General features: G+C 45.4%; 2 protein-coding genes across 3 annotated transcripts in view; both read right to left on the bottom strand.

Annotated features, from left to right (window-relative positions):
* Window positions 1–603: 603 nt before the first annotated feature.
* Window positions 604–3,072, bottom strand: TIMM8A (translocase of inner mitochondrial membrane 8A). Its single transcript, XM_020963396.2, has 2 exons — window positions 2,832–3,072; window positions 604–1,587 (listed from the first exon to the last, which is right to left on the bottom strand). Exons 1-2 carry the CDS (start codon window positions 2,955–2,957, stop codon window positions 1,426–1,428), a joined length of 288 nt encoding a protein of 95 aa, XP_020819055.1. The 5' UTR covers window positions 2,958–3,072; the 3' UTR covers window positions 604–1,425.
* A 5,141-nt stretch (window positions 3,073–8,213) lies between these two features.
* The window catches only part of BTK (Bruton tyrosine kinase), a 35,113-nt gene continuing 21,910 nt past the window's right edge, over window positions 8,214–21,416 (bottom strand). For both annotated transcript variants that reach the window (XM_020963392.2, XM_020963393.2), the window contains exons 9-19: window positions 20,474–20,536; window positions 19,797–19,851; window positions 19,487–19,566; window positions 18,474–18,601; window positions 13,610–13,684; window positions 12,936–13,107; window positions 12,205–12,421; window positions 11,015–11,079; window positions 10,278–10,396; window positions 9,370–9,527; window positions 8,214–8,628 (exon numbers count right to left, since the gene is read on the bottom strand). In XM_020963392.2, the coding sequence (XP_020819051.1) occupies window positions 8,557–8,628; window positions 9,370–9,527; window positions 10,278–10,396; window positions 11,015–11,079; window positions 12,205–12,421; window positions 12,936–13,107; window positions 13,610–13,684; window positions 18,474–18,601; window positions 19,487–19,566; window positions 19,797–19,851; window positions 20,474–20,536 (1,204 nt within the window). In that variant the 3' untranslated portion in view covers window positions 8,214–8,556. The remainder of the gene's footprint in view (window positions 8,629–9,369; window positions 9,528–10,277; window positions 10,397–11,014; window positions 11,080–12,204; window positions 12,422–12,935; window positions 13,108–13,609; window positions 13,685–18,473; window positions 18,602–19,486; window positions 19,567–19,796; window positions 19,852–20,473; window positions 20,537–21,416) is intronic.

The raw sequence follows: 21,416 nt of genomic DNA, 5'->3' as shown, positions 1-21,416 counted from the left end.
TGGACCCTGATTCCAAATCCTGCTCTTCCACTATACTACTACCTCCCCTCTAGTAAGTAGTTGGGGATACACAGCCAAGATGTGTAACAACTTGAGCATTTCTAAGCCAGTGGCCTCTTGCTTTGAGATCTGTCTAGGGAGGAGTGTAGCTGGCAGTCATTACTTTGTTCTGCTAAGAAACTTGATTATCTTGGGGAAATGTAGAGCAAAGTTCATGTCCCCACGGTTTGGAGGTTCTTCCTAGACTTGTGCCTCACAACAGTCCCTCAGCAAATCCTTATTGAGTGACAATGTGAAGTCCTGGCACTAGCCCATGTCCAAGTTTTAACTAGCTAGTAGAGGTGGTGACGTACTTAAAATAGACCTGGCACTGGAGGTAAAGGACGAGGCCTCGAAGCCCCAGCTCTGTCAATTGGGATCTTCGGCCAGCTCAGGATTACTCCGAGTTGTCTGATCAGTGAAATGGGAGTATGGTACCTACAACTACCCTGTAAGTTATGATGTATGAGGAAAGTATTTTGTAGACCTTGAAGTACTACAAAAATGGGTACACAGGTGTTGAGTGGTGAGAACCAGGGAAAGAAAAGTTTTCCCAAAACCAGGTCAACCTGAGGCAAAGGGTTTTATTTCAGTAATCAGAAGATTTGCAATAAAGGGAACAATGAGTCAATACATGAAGTGTGCCCCTCTACCTGAAACTATGGCACATCTTTCCGTCACTCAATGCCCTGAAACTCAGGGCAAATTATTCTCATTTTGAGACTGCCAAGAGGGAGGCAAAAGTTATGTTCACTAGATAATTCAGCTACATTTCTCTGTATCCAAAGGCCTCTTAGCCTCTCAGCATTGTCTACTGACATGTACCGTATATAGGTATTTAAAATAAGTCATAGTAAAGGAGGAAGATGGATACCATTGAAGTGAGGTGTCTAGTCTGGACACTGTATTACAGATCTGCCCAGCCCTGATTAAGTCACAAAATGGATAAGGAGGCCTGAAACTGCAGTACCAAATGGTTTCTCTCCTTTGCTAGATGTGAGGAATTATTATCTCAACCCCACCCTCCCACAGGTTTGAAATTAACATGTACAGATGAGGGAGTCTACCTATATGGTCCCAGTTTGAATACCTACAAAGAAGCCAATGGAACATTAAGAACACAGCCCTGTGTATAGTTTAAATGTATCTAGTAGTCTTCCACTCGACCATCTGAAATTTTCATAAAACTGGCATTTCAAAATAAAACACAACCCCCAGACTCACAAAACTGTTCTTTGCTCATTCAGATGACAGAACATCCCAAAGGGCTGGGATAAAAAATGGAAGCCAATCTCCCCACAGCCTTTCCTTTTACCATCCCGTCATAGTTCTTTTCTTGAACTCTAAAGTTCTTTTGGAAAAACAGAACAGAGAGTTATGCTGAGATCAGTCAGACAGGCTTTCTGAGAAGGCTGGCCTGGACTTCTGTGTCTGCTCCAATCGGTTCAGGATGAACTGGCTTGTGTCAATAAATCGCTCCACGCAGTTCACAAAACACGTCTCAGCTCGACTGTCCAATTTGGGCCCAGGCTTGTCCATGCATTTTTCCTGCACGAGAAAAGAAAGAAAAGATTTGGTTTTACAGATACCAAATTCCAGAGAAGAAAAAGCATTGTATAAAAACAATCTACGAGGGGGCAGCTAGGTGGTGCAGTGGATATAGTACTGGCCCTGGTGTTAGGAAGACCTGAGTTCAAATCCAGTCTCAGACCAAGACACTTGACATTTACTAGCTGTGTGACCCTGGGCATGTCACTTAACCCCAATTGCCTCGACAAAAAATACACACACACACACACACACACATACATTTATGACAGGGAACAAGAAACCCAATTCTGAATACACAAGAATACAACAACTGTGAAAAATGCAAAGTGGCCCAGTTTCGCCTTTTTGCTGTTGAACTCAGGTCTAGCCCAAAACTGCTTCTGAATTAAGTGAACATTGCAAAGGGTAAAGGAGGATAAGGCAACGTTTCCAAAACTTGCAAATTCTCTTTGTTCTGAATTTAATCAGATCAAAGATCTCAAGAGGCATTTTACTTGGCCACAGCCTGGAAATGCTTTGGAAACAAATTACTACCTGTAGTTCAATGCATGGGGCTCAAGTCCCATACTTGATAAAAGTCTATACTTTCAGTTTCCCAGACCTACATACAAATACACTTGCCTCCCAGCCATTATCCCAAAACAAAACCTATCCCAGCACCACCTCTTAGTTCTATGGAATTTTTTGCATAGGGAAACAATGGACACCAAAGGTAGTGACACAAGCTGGCCAAGTTTCACCTAACCTTTGGGCTGGCACACTTTGTTCCCCAAACGACTCATCAGTGATGGGAGAGATGGAGGATTCCACCTCCTCGGTTGGTGGGTTACCTTCACTCTTTTCCCAGAGAAATAAAGTTAAGTATGATCAGGAGACACCTTGAAGTGGAGGTCCAGAAGTGTAAAAGTTCTCCCACTCCATGGGATTTGGGCTTCCAAAAAAGAAGATCCCAGTGCAGAGATGGGCTCCAATTACACTCTTTACCCAGCTGAGTACTACCACTAAAGGGGGGGGGGAGGCGAGGCGTCTCGGGGAGATCGGGTTTCTGTCTGCACCACCAATCTAGCCCCCTTAGAACCGAGTGAGGATCCCCGTTTCCCAGAGAAAGGAGGGGCCACTCTAGTGTTCGAAGTAGGTGACCACCCTCCCTCCCTCCCTCCCCGTGTCTCTGCGACCAGGCAGAAAGCAGAGCGGGGCAGGACGCGGAATGGGTGGAGGGTCCCAGGCTCCCAGCTTCTCACCCAGCACAGTTCAGTCATTTGATGCACCAACTGCTGAAATCGCTGCTTTTGAGTTTCCACCTCGATGAAATGCTGCAGCTGCGGGTCCACGGAGCCCAGCCCCGCAACGGACGATGAGGAATCCATGCCGACCTGGCCCCGCGAACAACCGCGAACAACCGCAAGCCCGCCAGCCGCAAGAACCCACCGACCTTCACGTGTCTTCAGAGCGGAAACGGAAGCAGAACCCACCGGCTCCGGGACCGCCCCGCCTCCTCCGAGTTCCCTCACTAACTCCTCCCTTTCTCCGCCTCTCCCCTTGCCCCTGCCTCGTGCGTATGGCGCACGGTCTTGGGCCAATGGCTGGGCGGTAAAACTGTAGCGCGCACACAAGCGCCCTGCGCCTGCGCATGATCTGGGCCAATGGCTGGGGGTAAACTGTAGCGAGTGCACAAGCGCGCTGCGCCTGCGCGTAGCGTGAGCCAATGGCTGGGTGGTAAACCGTAGCGAGCCCGGCCCGCACCGCCCAACCTGCGAACTTCCCGCGTTAGGACTGGCTGCTTGGGCGGGGCGGAGTCGGCCTAAGGGGCGGTCCCCGAACGTGTTAGCAGCTTCTCGGTCTTTTCGCTGCCACCTAGGGCCTCCGTTTTTTCTTATGTAAGATTGGGTTGTGCTGAGCATGAGGGTCTGTAAGACTCCAGCTTATGCTATGTGAAACCCAAGAAACCTCCTTGAAGCGCTCCCTGTGGGCCAGGGTTGCAGAGACCGCAGGCCAACATTAAGTAGGCCTTCCCCTCACTCGGCCTCAGTTTCTTGTGAAATGAGGGGCTTGCACTAAGATGCCTTTCAAGAGCCCTTCCAGCTTTAATTGTATTATAGCAAATCACATAATTTGACGTTGGAAGGCCCGCTAGCCACCCATTATCCTACTTTAGGATAACTTCAATGGTTAGAAAGTCTTTTCCTGACATCAAGCCTAAATTTACTCCCTGGGGCCAAGCAGAACAAATCTAATCCCTCCTCCCTTGTGACAACCCTTCAAATACTTGCAGACAGCTCTCAAGTTCAGCACTCCCCTCTAAGTTCCTTCAAACAATCTTCAGATGGTGTGAATTTGAGGCTCATCATTCTCTGAACTATCCAGCTTAAAACTCCTTAAAAGGTGGTACCTAGAACTGAACACAGTACTGAGAATGTGGTCTGACCAAGGCAAAGGACCTAGGAACTGTTAGTCAACAAGCATTTAAGTGCTTCCTATATATCAGGCACCGTGCTGACTGCTGGGGATAGAAAGAAAGAAGAAAATAGCCCCTGCCCCTAGGGAGCTCACATTGTATTGGGGGTGACAACATGCAGAAAACCAAGCACAAATACTCTTTATGTCATTATGTATAATAAATACACATATATAATATGTAACACAGGTGGCCAAGCCCGTTGGTATGGGCCATGGGTGGGGATCAATGCCCTGCACCTGTGTAAAGGGCAGGGAAGAATTGGTGAAAGAGAGGCTCTTTGCCAGACTCTTCAAGTCTTTTCAGTCTCTTCACTTTCTAAAAGTCTTTTCAAGCCTCTTCAGATTCTGCAGTAGCTTCTGGCACTTCTGACTTTCAGCTTCAAGGGAGAAGACAGAAGGTGCCAATCCCACTTCAGGTTGCTGAAGGAAAACTGAGACTCGGGGAAGATAAGGTAAGAGGAGCCAGCAGTCTCCATGCCATCTCTATCCCCAACTTGCTGCTCTAGAGACTTCAGGGACCTTCGGACTGGGTGAGATCTGGTGTTTGTCTGTGTGTCTCTCACCACGAGTTACCTGGCTCTCAATGGAAGAGCTCCTTCACTCTGCATTGTTTGATATATATTCTGCTATGCATACTTTATCTGATTTCTGGTTGGCTATCATTGGATAAATGGGTTTCTTTGCTATTTCTGATGCATGTGTATTGTAGAAGTGGTGGGAAAAGGGTGAAGCCTTTCATGTAAAGCTGGGGTTCTCTTTTCCCTGTTAATGGAGAGCAATCAAAACTTCAGCTTGAACCTGAAAGCCACATCCCTAGAATGACACTATTTAAGGAGGCAGGTAGATCTAATTCTAGACCCGTTGTCCCTCTCCCTCTGAGGAGAGCAGAGTGGTCAAGCTTCTAGCTCCAGCCTCCTGCTTCCTCTTCTGGTAGGAATTCAAGTCTTCCTTGGAGAAGGGTAGGGGGAGCAAAGATCAGAGAGATCTCTTCAGCTTTCCTTTGAATCCCACACTGGCACCTTTCTGCTACCTGTAGGGGACAGCCTTCACTACAAATCTATGTGATGTAAATGGGAGGTGATCTCATAGGGAAGGCATATCAGTGGGCTGGACTGGAAAAGGCCTCTCAAAGAAGAGGACATTTGAGCAGAGACTTGGAGGGAGCCAGGAGGCAGATGAGAAGGGAGGACATTCCTGGCATAGGGAACAGCCAGTGTAAACTCACAGAGATGGGAGTTCCTGTGCCAGGACTTACAAATAGGATAGTGTGGTTGCATTGTAGAGTATGGGGAAAGGAGCAAAGTATAGAAAGACTAGAAAGGTAGGAAGGGGCCAGGTTGTGAAGGGCTTTCCAAGACAATCGGAGGATTTTACTTTTAATTTTGGAGGTAATAAGGAACCACTGGAGTATTTATTGAGTATGTGGAGGAGAGGGTGGGGAGGTGACACGGTTGGACCTGGGCTTTAGGAAGGTCACTTTGCTGACTGAGCAGAGGATGGATTGGAGTGGGGAGAGCCTGAAGGTGGGCAGGCCTCCCCAGTAGCTACTGCAGTAACCCAGCCATGAGGTGATGAGGGCTTGTACCAGGGTGGGGACAGTGTCAGGGGAAAGAAAGACAGGCATACAAGAGATGAACAAAGATGTTGTGAAGTTAGAAAGTACAAGATTTAGCAGCCCACTGGATGGAGATTGTGGGGATGGGAAGGAAGGGAGTCATGTAGTGGGGAATGTCAATGGATGATGACAGTGAAGTTGCAAGCCTGATTAGTGGGACAGTGGTGGTACCCTTGACAGTAATAGGGATGCTGGGAAGAGAGGAGGATGAGTTTTGTTTTGGACATTTTGAGTGTGAGACGGCCAAAAGGCAGTTGGTGATACATGACTGCAGGAGGCTGGGAGACAGGTTAGGGCTGGATACATAGATCTGAGCATCATTTTTATAGTGACACTCATGTTTTCCCCTGGGAACTGGCAAGACCACAAGTGAAAAAGTATACAGACAAGAGAAGACGGACCAGGACAGAACCTTGGGAGACCCCCTAGGTTAGTGTGCAGGAATTGGCATTAGAGGAAGATTCAACAAAGGAGACTGAAAAGAGAGTGGTTCCATAGCTAGACCCAGGAATGAGCAAGGTCCCGAAAACCTAGAGGGGAGAGAGTCTCCAAGAGAGGAGAGTGATCCACTGTCAGGGGCTACAGAGGAAGTGAAGAAGGATCACTGAGAAGAAGCCGCAATTATGTTTGGCATGAAGAGATCATTGGTCATTTTGGAGAGAGCCAGATTGTAAAGGGTTTAGAAGAAAGTGAGAGGAAAGGACACAGAGGCACAGGTTGAATATGGTTTTCTCAAGGCACCCCATTCCTGGCAATTATGTCTCTCAGTACAGCCCAGGATCACATTACCAGGTCGCCAACCCCAATGCCAATGATTCATATTGTGTGCATCCTGGCCTACACTGAGAAATATTCTCTGGTTTCCAGGAGGCTTTGGCTGAAAATCAGATGGATTAGGGGTCAGATGGAAAAAAAGAGATGGCTAAGAGGCTTCATGGTTTAGTGCAGGAGTGGGGAACCTGTAGCCTCGAGGCCTTGTTACCTTCTATTTCTCCAGCTATTGAAATGTTGCATCCTCCATTACAATGGGATCTCCTTGAAGGTAGAGGGGAACATGTTTTTGCCTCTCTGCGTTCCCATTGCTTAGCACGGTGCCCCCATCTGTACATGCTGGAATGCTGACTGATTGAGCCTGGGCAATTTACGTAGTCTCTCTGTGTCTCAGTTTCCTCATTTGTATGATGAGAAGATTAGATTCATTGGCCTCTCGGGTCCTGTCCATTCAGTTCATCTGAATTGATGATCCAGTGGAAGTTATTCATTTCCCTCCTCCCTATTCCCTGTAACCTCTGAGGACCCACACCCTGGGAATCTTAAGTCTTAACTCCCTGGTCACAGGCATTCATATTAAGGCTGAAAAAACAGCTTGCTCACAGTAATCCTGGGAGGCAGGCACATGTGCCTCTCTTGGATTGCTCAGTGCTGTGGGAATCCAAACCTCTGGGGATGATTTGACTCTCAATCAGCCTTCACATCCCGCTTGTTGAATGAATCGGGTCAGCCTTGGGCTCTTCAAGGCAGCAGGAAGGAGGCTGATGCCATAGTTTTATTAGCATAGCAGAACTTTTCTGCCGTTCTGAACTCAGTAGAATGTAAGCTACTCGAGGGCAGGGCCTTTTTTTTTCTTAAATTTTGTCTCTGTTGCCAGCATTTAGCAAAGTGCTCAGCAAAGAGTAGGGACTTAATGAATATTTGTTGGATTAGAACGAAACTAGGAATGATAGCTTTCAGTTGTGCAGAGGCAGATTTAACCATTACGGCTGTCACATAGTAGTTGGGGCTGCTTAGTGTTTGCTGTGTATCTGTTTTGCATATAGGAGGCAGTGGGGTATGTCTGCTAGAGGGCTGGCCTTGGTGTGAGGAAGACCTGGGTTCAAACCTTGCAGTTTACGCTTTCTTGCAGCAGGACCACGGAAGAGTCATTACTTAGTCACTTTTAAGGCCCCAGGCCTCTCTCTAAGCCAAAAGTTAGAAACACTGAGCACGCTCTATCAGTGGAGGGAGCTGACAAACCAGCTCCCTCCACCAGTGGAAATCACAGGTCCTGACCAAAATACTTTGTATGGACTCACTTTTCTCCCAGGTAGGCCCATTTTGTTTTTCTTCCATTGTTGTTTTTCAGTCGTGTCATGGCAGAGAGTGGTTTGCCGTTTCCTTCTCCAGCTCATTTGACAGAGGAGGAAACTGAGGCAAACAGGCTGAAGTGACTTGCCCAGGGTCACACAGCTAGGAAGTGTCTGAGGACAGATTTGAACTCAGGAAGATGTGCCTTCAACTCCAGGCCTGGACTCCGTGCACTGTGGCACCACCTAGTTGCCCTGTTTTTCTGTTAGCCCAGTGCTTTGCACACCCAGTAGTGTGAACTTGTTGGATTAAGTGAAACGAGCCTGATGCAAAGAAAGCCCTGCTTTTGCGAAGACAGTGACAGCTCTAGCGGGGCTGTGTGATGACAAAAGATGACGGAGACCTGGCCGATTTTTTCTGAAGCAGTTTTGTCAGAAACAGTCCCTTACCCATGCTGTCATTATGACCACCTCTTATCACAACCAGCTTAAGGCCACCCAAAGGGTTTATTTGCGCATATGCACACACATCCACACACACACATTCATTACAGATTTGGTGTTATTGCTAGTGGGGATTTTTCTCTCCTGGAGCAACAGCATATTCTGAAGAATGGAGCTACTATTCCTCAGCTTTTGCCCAGGCCAGAGAAAGTCTCTGCGGATCAAAGGCGTGAGCCATTCTCAGGTGTACAGTGCCGCTGGTGGAGCATAAAGGCTTTCCTCCCTACCCCCCCCCTTCCCTTCCCACCCAGGCCCTGGAAGCCTGGAATTTCTTCAGAGAACAGTGAGTGAGCAAACGGAGCGGGGAGGGAAGATGAAAGGAACAGCTCAGGAGTCTTCATCCATCACATCCAGAATGTTGCTCAGAAGAAGTTTGAAAGTGGGGCGCTCGTCTGCTTTCTGGACTCAAACAGAAAGAATATTGTTGGACCTCCTGGCCAGGAAGGGCATTAGAGCAGCGTGAAAGCCACAAGTCCCTGGCAATTGGGGTGACTCCTCCTTTGCCTTCATTGTGCCCAGTGCCAAGGGGAAAGAGAACAGCATGGAATCTCTGTTCTGACACCAGCTCCCCGCCCCATCCCCCACAATCAGACACTTCTGTGCCCACATTCTACTGGGGAAAGGTGAAGTGGCAAGGGCAGGAAGGCCGAAGGCCTAAGCCCAGCCCAAGACCTCAGTTTGGGTTGCCAAGGGAGTAGGGGAGGACTTAACGGGAAGTGGGAAGGTTCCCTGCTTGAACTAAACACTGTTTTGTTTTGTTTTTTAAGAATTAGGCCATTTGAAAATAGTTTGCTTTTAGGCCTTAGGGTCCCATAGCCTTCATTTAGGATCACAGAAAAGAAAGGTTGGGAAAGGCCCAATGGCACACCCAGGAGTGGGCACTGAACTTTCCACCGCTTTCTACAAATGAGCTGAGACGTGGCATAGGCCTGCTTGTATGCATTTGGCTGCCTGGCAGTAACTTGTGGTAGGGCATTTCAATCCACTCCACAAATGGTGAGGTAGTCCTAGGTTCTCTAGGAATTACTAAGGGGAGCAAGGGATCTGTGTAGCTGGGTCTGATGTGTCCTGGAAAGTGTGCAATGGGCACCTTGGCAGTGGCCTGGGAAGACTATTTGTGCTAGTGAGAAGGCGGCTCACCTCGTGCCAGCAGCTGTACATGATGGTATACACTCGTTCTGAAGCCAGCTGAGGCCGATAGAGCCGGAGGCCTTTGGCAATGTGTTCCGCTGTTTCGCTGTTACTAAATCTCTCATACGGCATCTTCCCCAGAGAGTAAATTTCCCACATCAAAACCCCTATGAGGCAAAAAAAAACCCAAAACAAAACCAGAATTAATTATGTGTGTGCATGCATACACACACATACATGTATGTATATATACATATGGGCAGCTAGGAGGAGAAATAGAGTGCCACAATTGGAGTCAGAAAGACTCATCTTCCTGAGTTCAAATCTGGCCCCAGACACTTCCTAGCTGTGTGACCCTGGGCAAGTCACTTCCCCCAGTTTGCCTCAGTTTTCTCATCTGTAAAATGAGCTGGGGGAGGATGTGGCAAACGACTCCTGGATCTTTGCCAAGAAAACCCCAATGGGGTCACGAAGAGCTGGACACGACTGAACAAATGGGGTCATGGAGAAAATGCCTGAGCAGCACGTATACTCACACTTAGTCTCTAGTCTTTAAGGATGATACCATACTTGATGCTTCACAAACCCCTTAATGTAACTCCAGATACTATAGACAACAGTCCCTTGGAGTGATGTGACTTACTGAAGGAGAGACCTGGCTTTGAATCTGTCATCTGGCACTTACTGGCTGTGTGTTCATGGAAAAAATCACTTAGGCTCTCTGAGCCTCAGTTTCCTCATTTGTAAAATGGAGCTCACAGTACCTACAATACTCACCTTACTCACAGGGCTATTGGGAAAGTCGTAGAGTGTGAATGTAGGGAAACAATTTAGAAATGGCAGCTGGGATGATCATTTGAGCTTTTCCCACTTCTTCCTCTAAAGTGTTTCTTCTCTGTACTACCTTATCTACTCACCGAAGGCCCAGATGTCGGACTTGCTACTGAACTTGCTGTACATGAGGACTTCTGGCGGAGACCAGCGGACTGGGAATTTGGACCCTGCTGAGCTGGTGTACTCATCGTCCAGGACATACCTGCAAGAGATTTAGGCCAGACTGTCGATGCCCATCTTGGGACGCGTCCAGACCTCTGGACACACGCAGGATCAGCCACATGTCTCATGTTGTCCAGCCGATCTCTTCTGGAAGAAACTGGGCAAAAGATATTCAGCTTCTCTTCACAGCAGGACAGAAACTGAGGCCCAACGTCACCGGGCAACGCTGTGCACAACCGTCTGCTTTCTTCTTTCTTTCCGCAGCTGATGAAGCTTTCTGAGTTGGCGTAATTGCCGCGCTGCGTTGGGATCCCCAGGGCTGTCTTCTCCAGTTGGTGGTGAGAACCACCAGAGTGACTAGGAAGAAGTCTGGCAGTAAAGACAGCAAGGGTATGAAAGAAGAGAAGGTGAATGAAAGAACTGAGGTAGGAAGGAGGCAGTGCCAGAGACAGACATGGGTAAGGAGGGGAAAAGGTAGAAAGAGAGGCTGGAGAGAGTGCTTGAAGTACTGCAAAGGGAAAAGCCTTTGTGAGAAATAGAAATAGAAAAGCTAGTGAGAAATACCAGACTGAGCAGCAAGCAGAGAAGATGAAAAAGCCGTAGAACATTTCCATTTTTCAAGGAGAACAAAGGGATGAGGATGCAGAGGTACACTGACCTGGAGAGACCGAAGTCAGATACTTTGACAACCCCTCGGTCATTGACCAAACAGTTTCGAGCAGCCTGAAGAGGAAGAGATGCCAGTGAGACCACATTTCCCTGAAAATGCACTGGAATGCCACCAGTGGCATCCCACCAGTGGCATCCTTGGGGGCACTTCAGAAGTGTTCGTTAAGTTATTGTTGACATCAGTAAGACAGGTTTTGTTTCTTCCGTGTGATTGTCTTTGGACTTTTTCTACATCCCCGGCACTTAGCACAGTGTTTGGCACACAGTAGGTATTTCAAAAATGCTTGTTGACTGACTATGAGCCTAGCTCTGATTCTACTTCACAGAAACACCTGAATACATAGATAATGAATGAAATCAGTAGGCATACAAATGCAGCTGGATTTCCTTCACACACACACACACACACACACACACACACACACACGGTTATGGAATCCATTCTTCTAGGGAGATGTTAAACTAGAACTAAACAGGGACCAGTTTGGGGGCTCAAGGCAATTTGGGAGTTGGTCTGGGCAGGGCCAAGCAGCTGCACCATTTGGAGGTACTCCTGAGTCTTCATGCTTTCCTGGACACTGGGAACATGAAAATACTGCTGACCTCAAAGGTTCCACCCCTCCAGCCCCCACTGCCGCCCCCACTGCCACTAGCACTGGTGGAAGGAAGGGAGAAGGCACAAATATGGACAACTGATGCCAAACCCATGAATCTTTGCCGCTGAGGCCAATGCAAATGAGCAGTTTTCCCACTCAGAGTGAAACTGGGAAAATGACACAGCTCATTCCCATCTCCTAACTCCCTGCCTGGGGTATCTTCTGCCACCCATGTTCTGTCCCCCTTTGATATCAGCCATCTCCTCTTAGCATAGGCCCCACTGTTTTTTCTGGCTCTCTCCATGCTCTATAGAACTTCTCACCTGTCCCGTCCCATCTGTACTACACTGGGGGCTTACCCTAAGGTTCTTCCCCAGTTGTAATGCTAGGCAGAAGGACGTGTAGTTTGCCATGAATCTGTGCTGCTCCATGTAGGCTTCAGTGGAAGGCTCAAGTGAAAGGAGAGATCTCCCCCCTGCCTCTCCTCAAACCCAGTCGTGACTCATCTGCCTTAAGCACAGCTCTCCCCACACTCTTCCCCACCCTGCCTCCTTTGCAGTCACAGAGTACCCCAAGGTCCTACTAGATCTCGGTGAAGGAACTGCTTAGACTCCAGGTAGTCCATGGCCTCACAGACGTCCCTGCACATCTCCAGCAACTGTTGGGTCTGGAAGCGGTGTCGCATTTCCCTCAGGTAGTTCAGGAGGCAGCCATTGGCCATGTATTCAGTGATGATGAAGATGGGCCGCTGCTTGGTGCAGACCCCATATAACTGGACCAGTTTCTCATGTGACAGGTTCCTACAGGATAGTTAATAGATCCAGCCTCCCCTGTTGCTCCACAGAGCAGTCAAGGAAAGGCTGGGGAAGACAGGGTCTGACGAAGGAGCCAAGAAGTAGCACCACCCCCTCTTCCCTCCAGCCCCTGGCTGTGCCCCAACACTTTGAGACTGGCACCAAGTGGAGACTTGGAATTCCTTAATAGAGCAGAGGAGTAAATCCAACATAGGACTTGGGAGAACTGGCTTTAGTGCATTGCAGTCAGGCTATGGAAGGGACAAGACTGGCTGTGGCAGCATCATTTTCCACTCCCACCCTCTTAATGCTGCTGGAGGTAGGACACCCCCAGGACCAACACTGTTCTCAAGGGATATCTAACCAGAGACAGAGCCTCCCCCTTGTCACAGTGTGACCCCAGGTCCTGGTCCCAGACCTCTGAAGTTTCACGCAATGTACGGCACCCTCACATCACAGTGTAGCGTGCCTGCTGATATAGACACCAAAGGTTGGATGGAGAGCTTGGGCAGTAACTCACATCATGACTTTGGCCTCCTCAATGAACTCATCCTCTGACATGGAGCCTTCTCTGATCATCTTGATGGCCACGTCATATTGGCCTCTCCATTTCCCATACTTCACCACCCCAAACTGGCCAGTCCCCAGCTCCTTCAAGAATGTCAGGTCCCTTGGATCAATCTCCCATGACCCTATAACAAATAGCAGCCTCTGTGTAATTCTATGGCATAGGAATGACACTGTAGGGGAGGGTCTCTGCTCAGGGGAAGAATGGGATATGGGCTCCAGGGAAAGTCTCAGGAGCAGCAGCACATCTTTCCTCATAGGGCCACTCTGGGGTTCCTCGCCTGGGGTTCTGGGATCTTGGAACTTTGGAAATAAGATAAAGAGATAGTAGAGATGAGCTGATTTCAAGGGCTTTTTGAGCGCTGACAGCCTACAGTTCTGCAGCCCCTGTTTCTCCTGGTAGGGACCAAAGCCCCAGGGAATCATGCAGAGAACAGAAAGAAACAACTGCTTGGAGCCAGCTCAGTTCTCCTGGAAGAGGCATTGCATGACAGTGCTGCAAAAAGGCTCACTATGGGAAAAGTCAGGATCAGCCCGCTTCCAGCTTGATCCTGCAGTCACTGAGAGGTGGGAGGTGAGGGTGGGGGGTGAAAGGTACTGGATTCAGGTCGAGGAAGAAGCAGTTACCATAGCCCAGCCCCGCCGTGGAGGGAGCATTCTTGTTTTGTTGAGACACTGGATACTTGAGTCTGGAGATGAGTCCTGAAATACACAACAGTGGGTTACACCTGCCTAGCTCAGCATCTCATTGTGCCAGTGCCCAGGTGGCCACAATTGGGCAGGAGAAGCTAAGGCCTTATACACAGAACTGCTTTGTTCCAGTTGACTTCCATAATCCCCGATTTCCTGCAACATCATGGGATTGATGTCTGTTCTCCCCCCCAGCTTCTACCTCCTCCTCCTCTCAAAAGATATTTTCATGGAAGAGAGAAAATATAGTCTTCATTATTAATATACTCCTAGAATACAAACCCAGCTCAAGTCTGGAGTCAGGAAGATCTGAGTTCACATCCAGCCCCAGACATTTACTAGCTGTGTGAACATGGGCAAGTCATTTAGCCTTTGTTTGCCTTAGTTTACTTATCTGTAAAATGGAGATAATAACAGCACCTACCTCCCAGACTTGTGAGAATCAAAGGAGATACTATTTTTTTCTTGCTCTAATAAAGTTCATTTTATTAATTTATTTTTCATTTTCAACATTCACTTCCATAAGCTTTTGACTTTTAAAATTTCTCCACCTCCCTCCCCAAGATGGCTTGCAATCTGATATAGGCTCTACATATACATTCCTATTAAATATATTTTCACATCAGTCATCAAATGAGATACTATTTATAAAGTACTTAGCACAGTACATGGCACATAGTAGTGCTATATAAATGTTAACCATTATTATAACTATTACTCAAGGCTATTTTTCTACCTGCTCCAACTCCAAATGATTGATTTCCCCCTTCTGCAAACATTCCCTGCACTTAGAGTCCTGGCCACACAAGCTAGTGCTTCATTACGTACTGTTTTCTTTTTTTTCCTTTTGGACCACAAGCTTCATGTAGGGAGAAGTGATGGCTCACATTGAGTAGCAACATTGGTATTGCGGGTAAAGGGTCTGAGCTGGAGCCAGGCAGACCTGGTTTGCTGAAATCTCTTTCTGATGCTTACTAGCTGTGTGACTGTGGGCAAATCACAGTTAAATGCTCTGAGCCTCAGTTTTCTCTTCTGTAAACTGAGGATAATTATACTTCTTCTAGTACTTCTTTCACAAAGACAATCTATGACAGGGGAGCTCTTAAGACTTCTCTGTGTCATGCCTTCCCCTCTGGTAGGCTGGTGAAGCTTGGGACCCCTGCTCATAATCATGCTTGTTGCCAACATCCATATTGAGAGATATGTTAAATCTCAGGCAGAAGCTAGTGAAAATCAAGATTTTGTTTCTTTCTCCATCCAAGTTCACAGACTTCTATTCCACAGACCCCCAGTTTTGTTACTGCTGTTAAATTTAAAATATACTTACATTTTTTAAAATTCATTTTAAACTTAAATACAAAATGAGAAAAGAAAAAACATTTTCATATACACAGCAGAACATAAAGAGAGGATTCAATACAAAACAATAAATTTCCATTTCAAACTGTTTACGTTTGTTTGAAAACCTATGTAATAAATACTACACATCATTTTCAAAGCTACCCTGCTTTTCTGTGTTCCCTTCTAAGTTTTCTTTTGTTCTCTGCTGTGCACTTTTTTTTCTCCCTCCTTCCCCACCTCACCCTAGAGAAGACTACAGTGAAACAAGACTATATACATATATATATATATATGTATACACACGCGCGCACACACACACACACACACACACACACACACATATACATGTCTATAAAACCATACTATACATATTTCTATTTGGCAGTTCTTTCTCTGGAGATAGATAGCATCTTCCTTCGCAGGTCCAAGTCTTTCCATGTTTTTCTAAAATCAACCAGCTCATTATTTTTTATATCACAGTGGTATTCCATCACAATCACATACTTTAACTTGTTTAACCATTCCCCAATTGAAGGGCATCTATCATTTTAGCCAATTTAATAGATGCAAGATGATATCTCAAAGTTGTTTTCATTTGCATTTCTCTAATCAATAAGGATTAAGATCATTTTTAGATGCCTATGTAAAGTTTTGATTTTTTCATCAAAAACTGCCTATTCATATCCTTTTATCATTTATCAGTTGGGAAATGACTCATATTCTTATAAATTTGACAAAGTTCTTTATATATTGAGAAATGAGGCCTTTATCTGAGAGATTATCTATGAAAATTTTTTCCCAATTTTCTGCTTTCCTTCTAATCTTGGCTACATTGGTTTTATCTGTACAAGAACTTTTTAATTTAATATAATTGAAACCATTTTATACTTCAAATGCTATCTTTTGTTTCTTCATATATTATTCTCCTATCCATGAGTCTGATAGGTGATATGTTCCATGTTCTAATTTTCTTGTGGTGTCTCCCTTTCTATCTAGGTCATGTATCCATTTTGACTTTATCTTGATACATGGCTTAAAATATTGGTCTAAATCCAATTTCTGCCAGACTGCTTTCCAGCTTTCCCAACAATTTTTACCAGATAATGAATTCTTATCCCCAAAACTTAAATCGCTGCGTTTGTCAAACATAAGGTTACTATAGTCCTTACTACTGTGAAATGTATGTCTACACTGTTCCACTGATCTACCTTTCTGTTTCTTAGCCAGTACCAGATAGTTTTGATATTTACTGCTTTATAATATAGTTTGAGGTCTGGTAGTGCTGATTCTCCTTCGTTTATGTATTTTTTATTAGTTTCTTTGAAATTCTTGACTTTTCATTCTTCCAAATGAATTCTGTTGTTTTTTCTCAGTAAAATAATTTTTTAGTAATTTAATTGGGATGGCATTGAATAAATAGATCAGTTAAATTTAACATATGTTTTTTAATGAAAAGGCCAATATTATGATAGCTCCATCATTTAATATATAATCTTTTAAAATTTTTCTTTGCATATGGAAACATTCACATTTGTTAAGTTCATAATAAAAAAGTGCTTTATCAATGTCACCAGCTATAAGTATAATTATTTTTGTATATTACCTCTCCTCCAGGCAGCTAGTATTCTAATAACTGGAAGAAGAAATGGACATTGATATCGTGTTTTGAAGAGACTAAAGCCTTTTAAATTCATCATCTCATTTGCTCTCCTGGGGCCATAGTAGGTAATTCAGGGACCTTCATTGCTTGCCAACCTCATGGATACACTTCCTCAGCATTATGCTTTGAAATGAATCAGGCCTATTGTAACCTTGTGTTTGACAAATGTAAAGATTTAAGTTTTGGGGATAAGAATTCATTATTTGGTAAAAATTGCTGGGAAAGGTAGAAAGCAGTCTGGCAGAAACTGGGTATAGACTAGTATCTTACACATTTTACCAAGGTATGGTCAAAATGGATACATGACCTAGATAGAAAGGGAGATATCACAAGAAAATTAGAAGAACATGGAACATATTACCTATCAGACTTATGGATACGAAAACAAGAGATAGAGAGCATTGTGAAGTACAAAATGGATAATTTAGTTACATTAAATTAAAAAGGGTTTGTACAAATAAAACCAATGTAGCCAAGATTAGAAGGAGAACAGAAAATTGCAAGAAAATTTTTATAGTCAGTTTTTCAGATAAAGGTCTCATATCTCATAAGATTATGAGTCATTCCCCAATTGATAAATGGCCAAAGGATATGAAGAGACAGTTTTCAGATGAAGAAATCAAAACCATATATAGTCACATGAAAAAATGCTGTAAATCACTATTGATTAGAAAAATGCAGATTAAAACAACTTTGAGATATCATCTTACATCTATCAGATTGGCTAAAATGATGGAAGGGGAAAGCAACAAATGGGGGGATGTGGAGAAACTGGGACACTAATTCACACTGTTGGTGGAATTGTGAACTGATCCAGCCATTTTGGAGAGCAATCTGGAAATTGCGGGGATGCCCATCCATTGGGGAATGACTGAACAAGTTGTGGTATATGATCATGATAGAATACTACTGTGCTATAGGAAATGATGAACTGCTTGATGTTAGAAAAACATGGGAAGACTTGCATGAAATAATGAAAGGTGAAATGAATAGAACCAGGAGAACACTGTATACAGTAATAGCAACATTGCTCTAAGAACAACTTTGAACGACGAAGTCATTTTGAGTATTAAAAATACTCAAATCAATTACAAAGCACCTATGAAGGAAGATGCTATCCACATCCAGAGAAAGAACTGATAAATAGATGTATAGTATGGTGTTTATATATATATATATATATATATATATATATATATATATATATATATTATATATATATATATATATATATATATATACACACATACATACACACACATATTTGTATCTAATGGTAGCCTTCTCTAGGGCAGGGTGGAGAGGAAGGGAGAAAAAAAATTTTAAAGTGCATAGCAAAGAACGAAAAAAAACTTAGAAGAAAGCATAGAAAAGCAGGGTATCTTTGAAAATTATGTGTAGTATATAGTTTTTCAAAAAAAAGCAAACAGTGTGAAATGGAAATTCATGGTTTTCTATTGAATCCTTTTTTTTTTTTTGGCTAGGCAATGGGGTTAAGTGACTTGCCCAGGGTCACACAGCTAGTAAGTGTTATCGAATCCTCTTTTTATGTTGTGCTGTGTACATGGAAAGGTTATCTTTTTTTTGTCTTCCTGTCTTTAAGTTCAAAATGAATAAAAAAATTTAAAAAAAAATTAATCAGGCCACAAATCTTCCTTGAGGATCAATTCTGTGCAAGCTGCTGCTGTATGCCTCCCTCAGCCTCCATGATAGAACTCTGCTCAGAATGATGGGCATTTCAGCTCCCCATGTGTCCCCTTGCTGCTTGTAGCCCCTTCCTGTGCAGACTCTGGTACTCACCGGCAGAGTTGTGCTGGTGGTAGTTGATGAGTTCAGGAATGGTGCTGAAGAGGTGCCTCTCAGCCAGATAATATTGGCTCTGAGGGGTGGAACACACAACGTAATGGCGGATCACCCCTTGAGGGTCCCTGGGGAAGCGAACACATAGTCAGGAGCTTGGGAAACAGTGAGGAGCTACAGACTCCAAATCAATGAGGTGGGGAAGCTCAAAGATCAAAGAGAAAAAGTGGCCTGATGGGACAATCAGACTGCAAATGTTGGGAGGAATCCACCCCCTCACATGACGAAGTGGCCCTTCTTCTTGCCAAGGCAAACGTCCTTGATCCCATTCCAGCCCATCTTCTCCAGCAGATTGCCCTCTCCATCACCCCCACCTTCCCACATATCTTCACTGTCTCCCTGTCTACAGGCATCTTCCCTGCAGCCTACAAACAGGCCCACATCTCCCTGATCCTCACAAAACCCTCACTTGATCCTTCTATCTCTGCTAGCTGTCATCCTATATTTCACTCCCCTTCCCAGCTAACCTCCTTCAGAAAGTTGTCTCATTCCACCAAAACCGCTCTCCAAAGTTACCAGTGAGCTCTTTGTTGCCAAATCGAATGGCCCTTTCTCAATCTTCATCCTTCTTGACCTCTCTGTCGCCTTTGATACTGGTGATCACTCTCTTCTCCTTGATATCCTTCTCTCTAGGTTTTCTGGTGGTGGCCACTCTCTCCTGGTTCTCCTCCTTCCTCTCTGACCATTCCTTCTCTGTCTCCTTTACTGGATTTCCCTCTAGGTAGGCTTACTAACTATGGGTGTCCCCCAAGGCTTTGTCCTCGGCCCCCTGATCTTTTTCACTATATACTATCTCACTTGGTGATCTCATCAGCTCCCATGGGCTCAATTATCATTCTTATGCTGATGATTCTTAGATCTTTGTATCCCCAGAGCCTAGCACAGTGCTTGGCACATTGGAAGTCCATAATAAATGCTTGTTGACTGACTGATTCTCAGGACTTATCACTTACCCAGCTGATTTGGTAAACACAGACACAGTATATTTTCCTGCTTTGCTGGAATCTCTGACAATGAAACCACCTTCTTTACCCTAGAATGAAGAGAAGGAAGCCAAGATGACTGAGGAACAAGTAGAGCTCCCACCTACATCCATCCTGACCTTCAGTTCCCTGTTGCTAGTTGCCATAGCAACTGCTGAGCTTAAGTATAGTCAAGCATTGCATGCTGGCAACCTCATCTCCTTCAGCTTGGAGGTGACTGCGGTCCACGGCTTAGGAGCCTGCTTGGAGTTCCGAGCTTCAGACATCACAGTGTACTCACCTCTTGCTTCAGCAGTTGCTCTGCTTGGCTCCGGGTCATATGCTTGGAATACCACCTGAAACAGGAAACAGCCCAAGTGTCCACGTCTGAACCCCGAAAGAAGTATCACAACCACCACAAGCCCACCTGTGTTCCTCTGGCTGGCACTTGCTCACATACGCAGCATAGAAGTTGCTGCTTGAGTGCTTATGATGTGCACAGAAGGCATCATCCACTCCTTTCTCAAACCTAGGCTAGGATCAAAGGGACATTGAGGGAAAGAGATCAGGAAAGGAAGGACTCGGGAACAACCCACTCCTGTGGCTAGGAAGGAAAGCAGAAAGAATTCAGTCTGGGCGTGGCAGCCTTTCAAAAGTTTCATGTCCCATGGGGCAGCTAGGTGGTGCAGTGGATAGAACACCAGCCCTGGAGTCAGGAGGACCTGAGTTCAAATGTGGCCTCAGACCAAACACTTGACACTAGCTGTGTGACCCTGGGCAAGTCACTTAACCCCATTGCCTAGCCAAAAAGACAAAACAAACAAACAAAAGTTTCATGTCCCATGGTGGCCCCCTGTTCTTGTGGCAGTGAGCTATGGTTGCCAACTCCTTTGAAATTTTAAAATGCATATTGAGAAAGGAAGAGAAAAAGCCTCTTCCTTATGAAATACTATAGCCAAAGGCCTTGTGCATACTTACTCATACATCTCAATGGAGTCTTCTGCCTCAGTGACGTAGTTGTTAGGGATGTAACCTTCCTGTCTGCAAAGTAGACAGAGACATGAGTCACCCTGGGCGGGAGTTGGCCAAATGTGTGGCCCTGGCCTCAGAAGCTGAGAATCCCAATGGCGATGGGCTGGACTCTCTGTGTTTGAGATTGTGTTGGAGGCTTGTGTGTTCGGCTCTGTATAAGAGCATCAAAAGAGGGAACGAGAGCATCTCTCCCTCTACAGAGTAGAGGGATTTGGAGTCTGTAGCTCCTTGCCCAATGGCGCCTTCTTTGGAAGAGAGCTGACAACTTTGGATTGTTGCTGACAACATGATTGCTTGGCTGGGGGTTAAGGGGAGACTCTTGCTCATAAGAGCTACCCCTCTGTGCAGGCCATAAAAGGGTAGTACAACGCTCTCATCTTTTAGGCCTTTTCCCAGATTAGAGAACAGGTCTGAATACTGCTTCATCAAATGGGTGTTCTGAAGGGGAGCAGGAAGCTTGTGTATGTGATCTCCTCTACCTCTAGGAACTAATTGCTACCTTGGGGCATGAGCACATGGGAGTTACGTGACGTTGCCAATGAAAAATCCTGAGAAAGAACTTTCCCAATCCAAGAGATAACAGCAACTGAGATCATGACAGAGTTCCTTCAGAAGCACATGGCAGAGGTAGGCATGTCCTTGTCCACATGGCCTGAGATGGTATGTCATGGACGACGTTCCCGAAATCCAACCTCTGTCTAGAGGGCGAATTTCAGTTTCCTAGGTGGCATGATCCCAGGATTTAGCCTTCTGGCTGGAGGGGAGATTTCTTAGGCAGCACCAGCCCTGGAAGTTCTCTCATGAGCAACCCTGAGTTCAAGAGTTTGAGGATCAGACCTTCTAGAGAGAGGAGAGTTTCTAAACATGCATACTTCTATGCCTCTTGGAG

Source organism: Phascolarctos cinereus, unplaced genomic scaffold, assembly GCF_003287225.1.
Source record: "Phascolarctos cinereus isolate Bilbo 61053 unplaced genomic scaffold, phaCin_HiC Scaffold_8;HRSCAF=390, whole genome shotgun sequence".
NCBI classification, from domain to species: domain Eukaryota; kingdom Metazoa; phylum Chordata; class Mammalia; order Diprotodontia; family Phascolarctidae; genus Phascolarctos; species Phascolarctos cinereus.
This window is presented reverse-complemented; position numbering and strand designations above follow the sequence as displayed.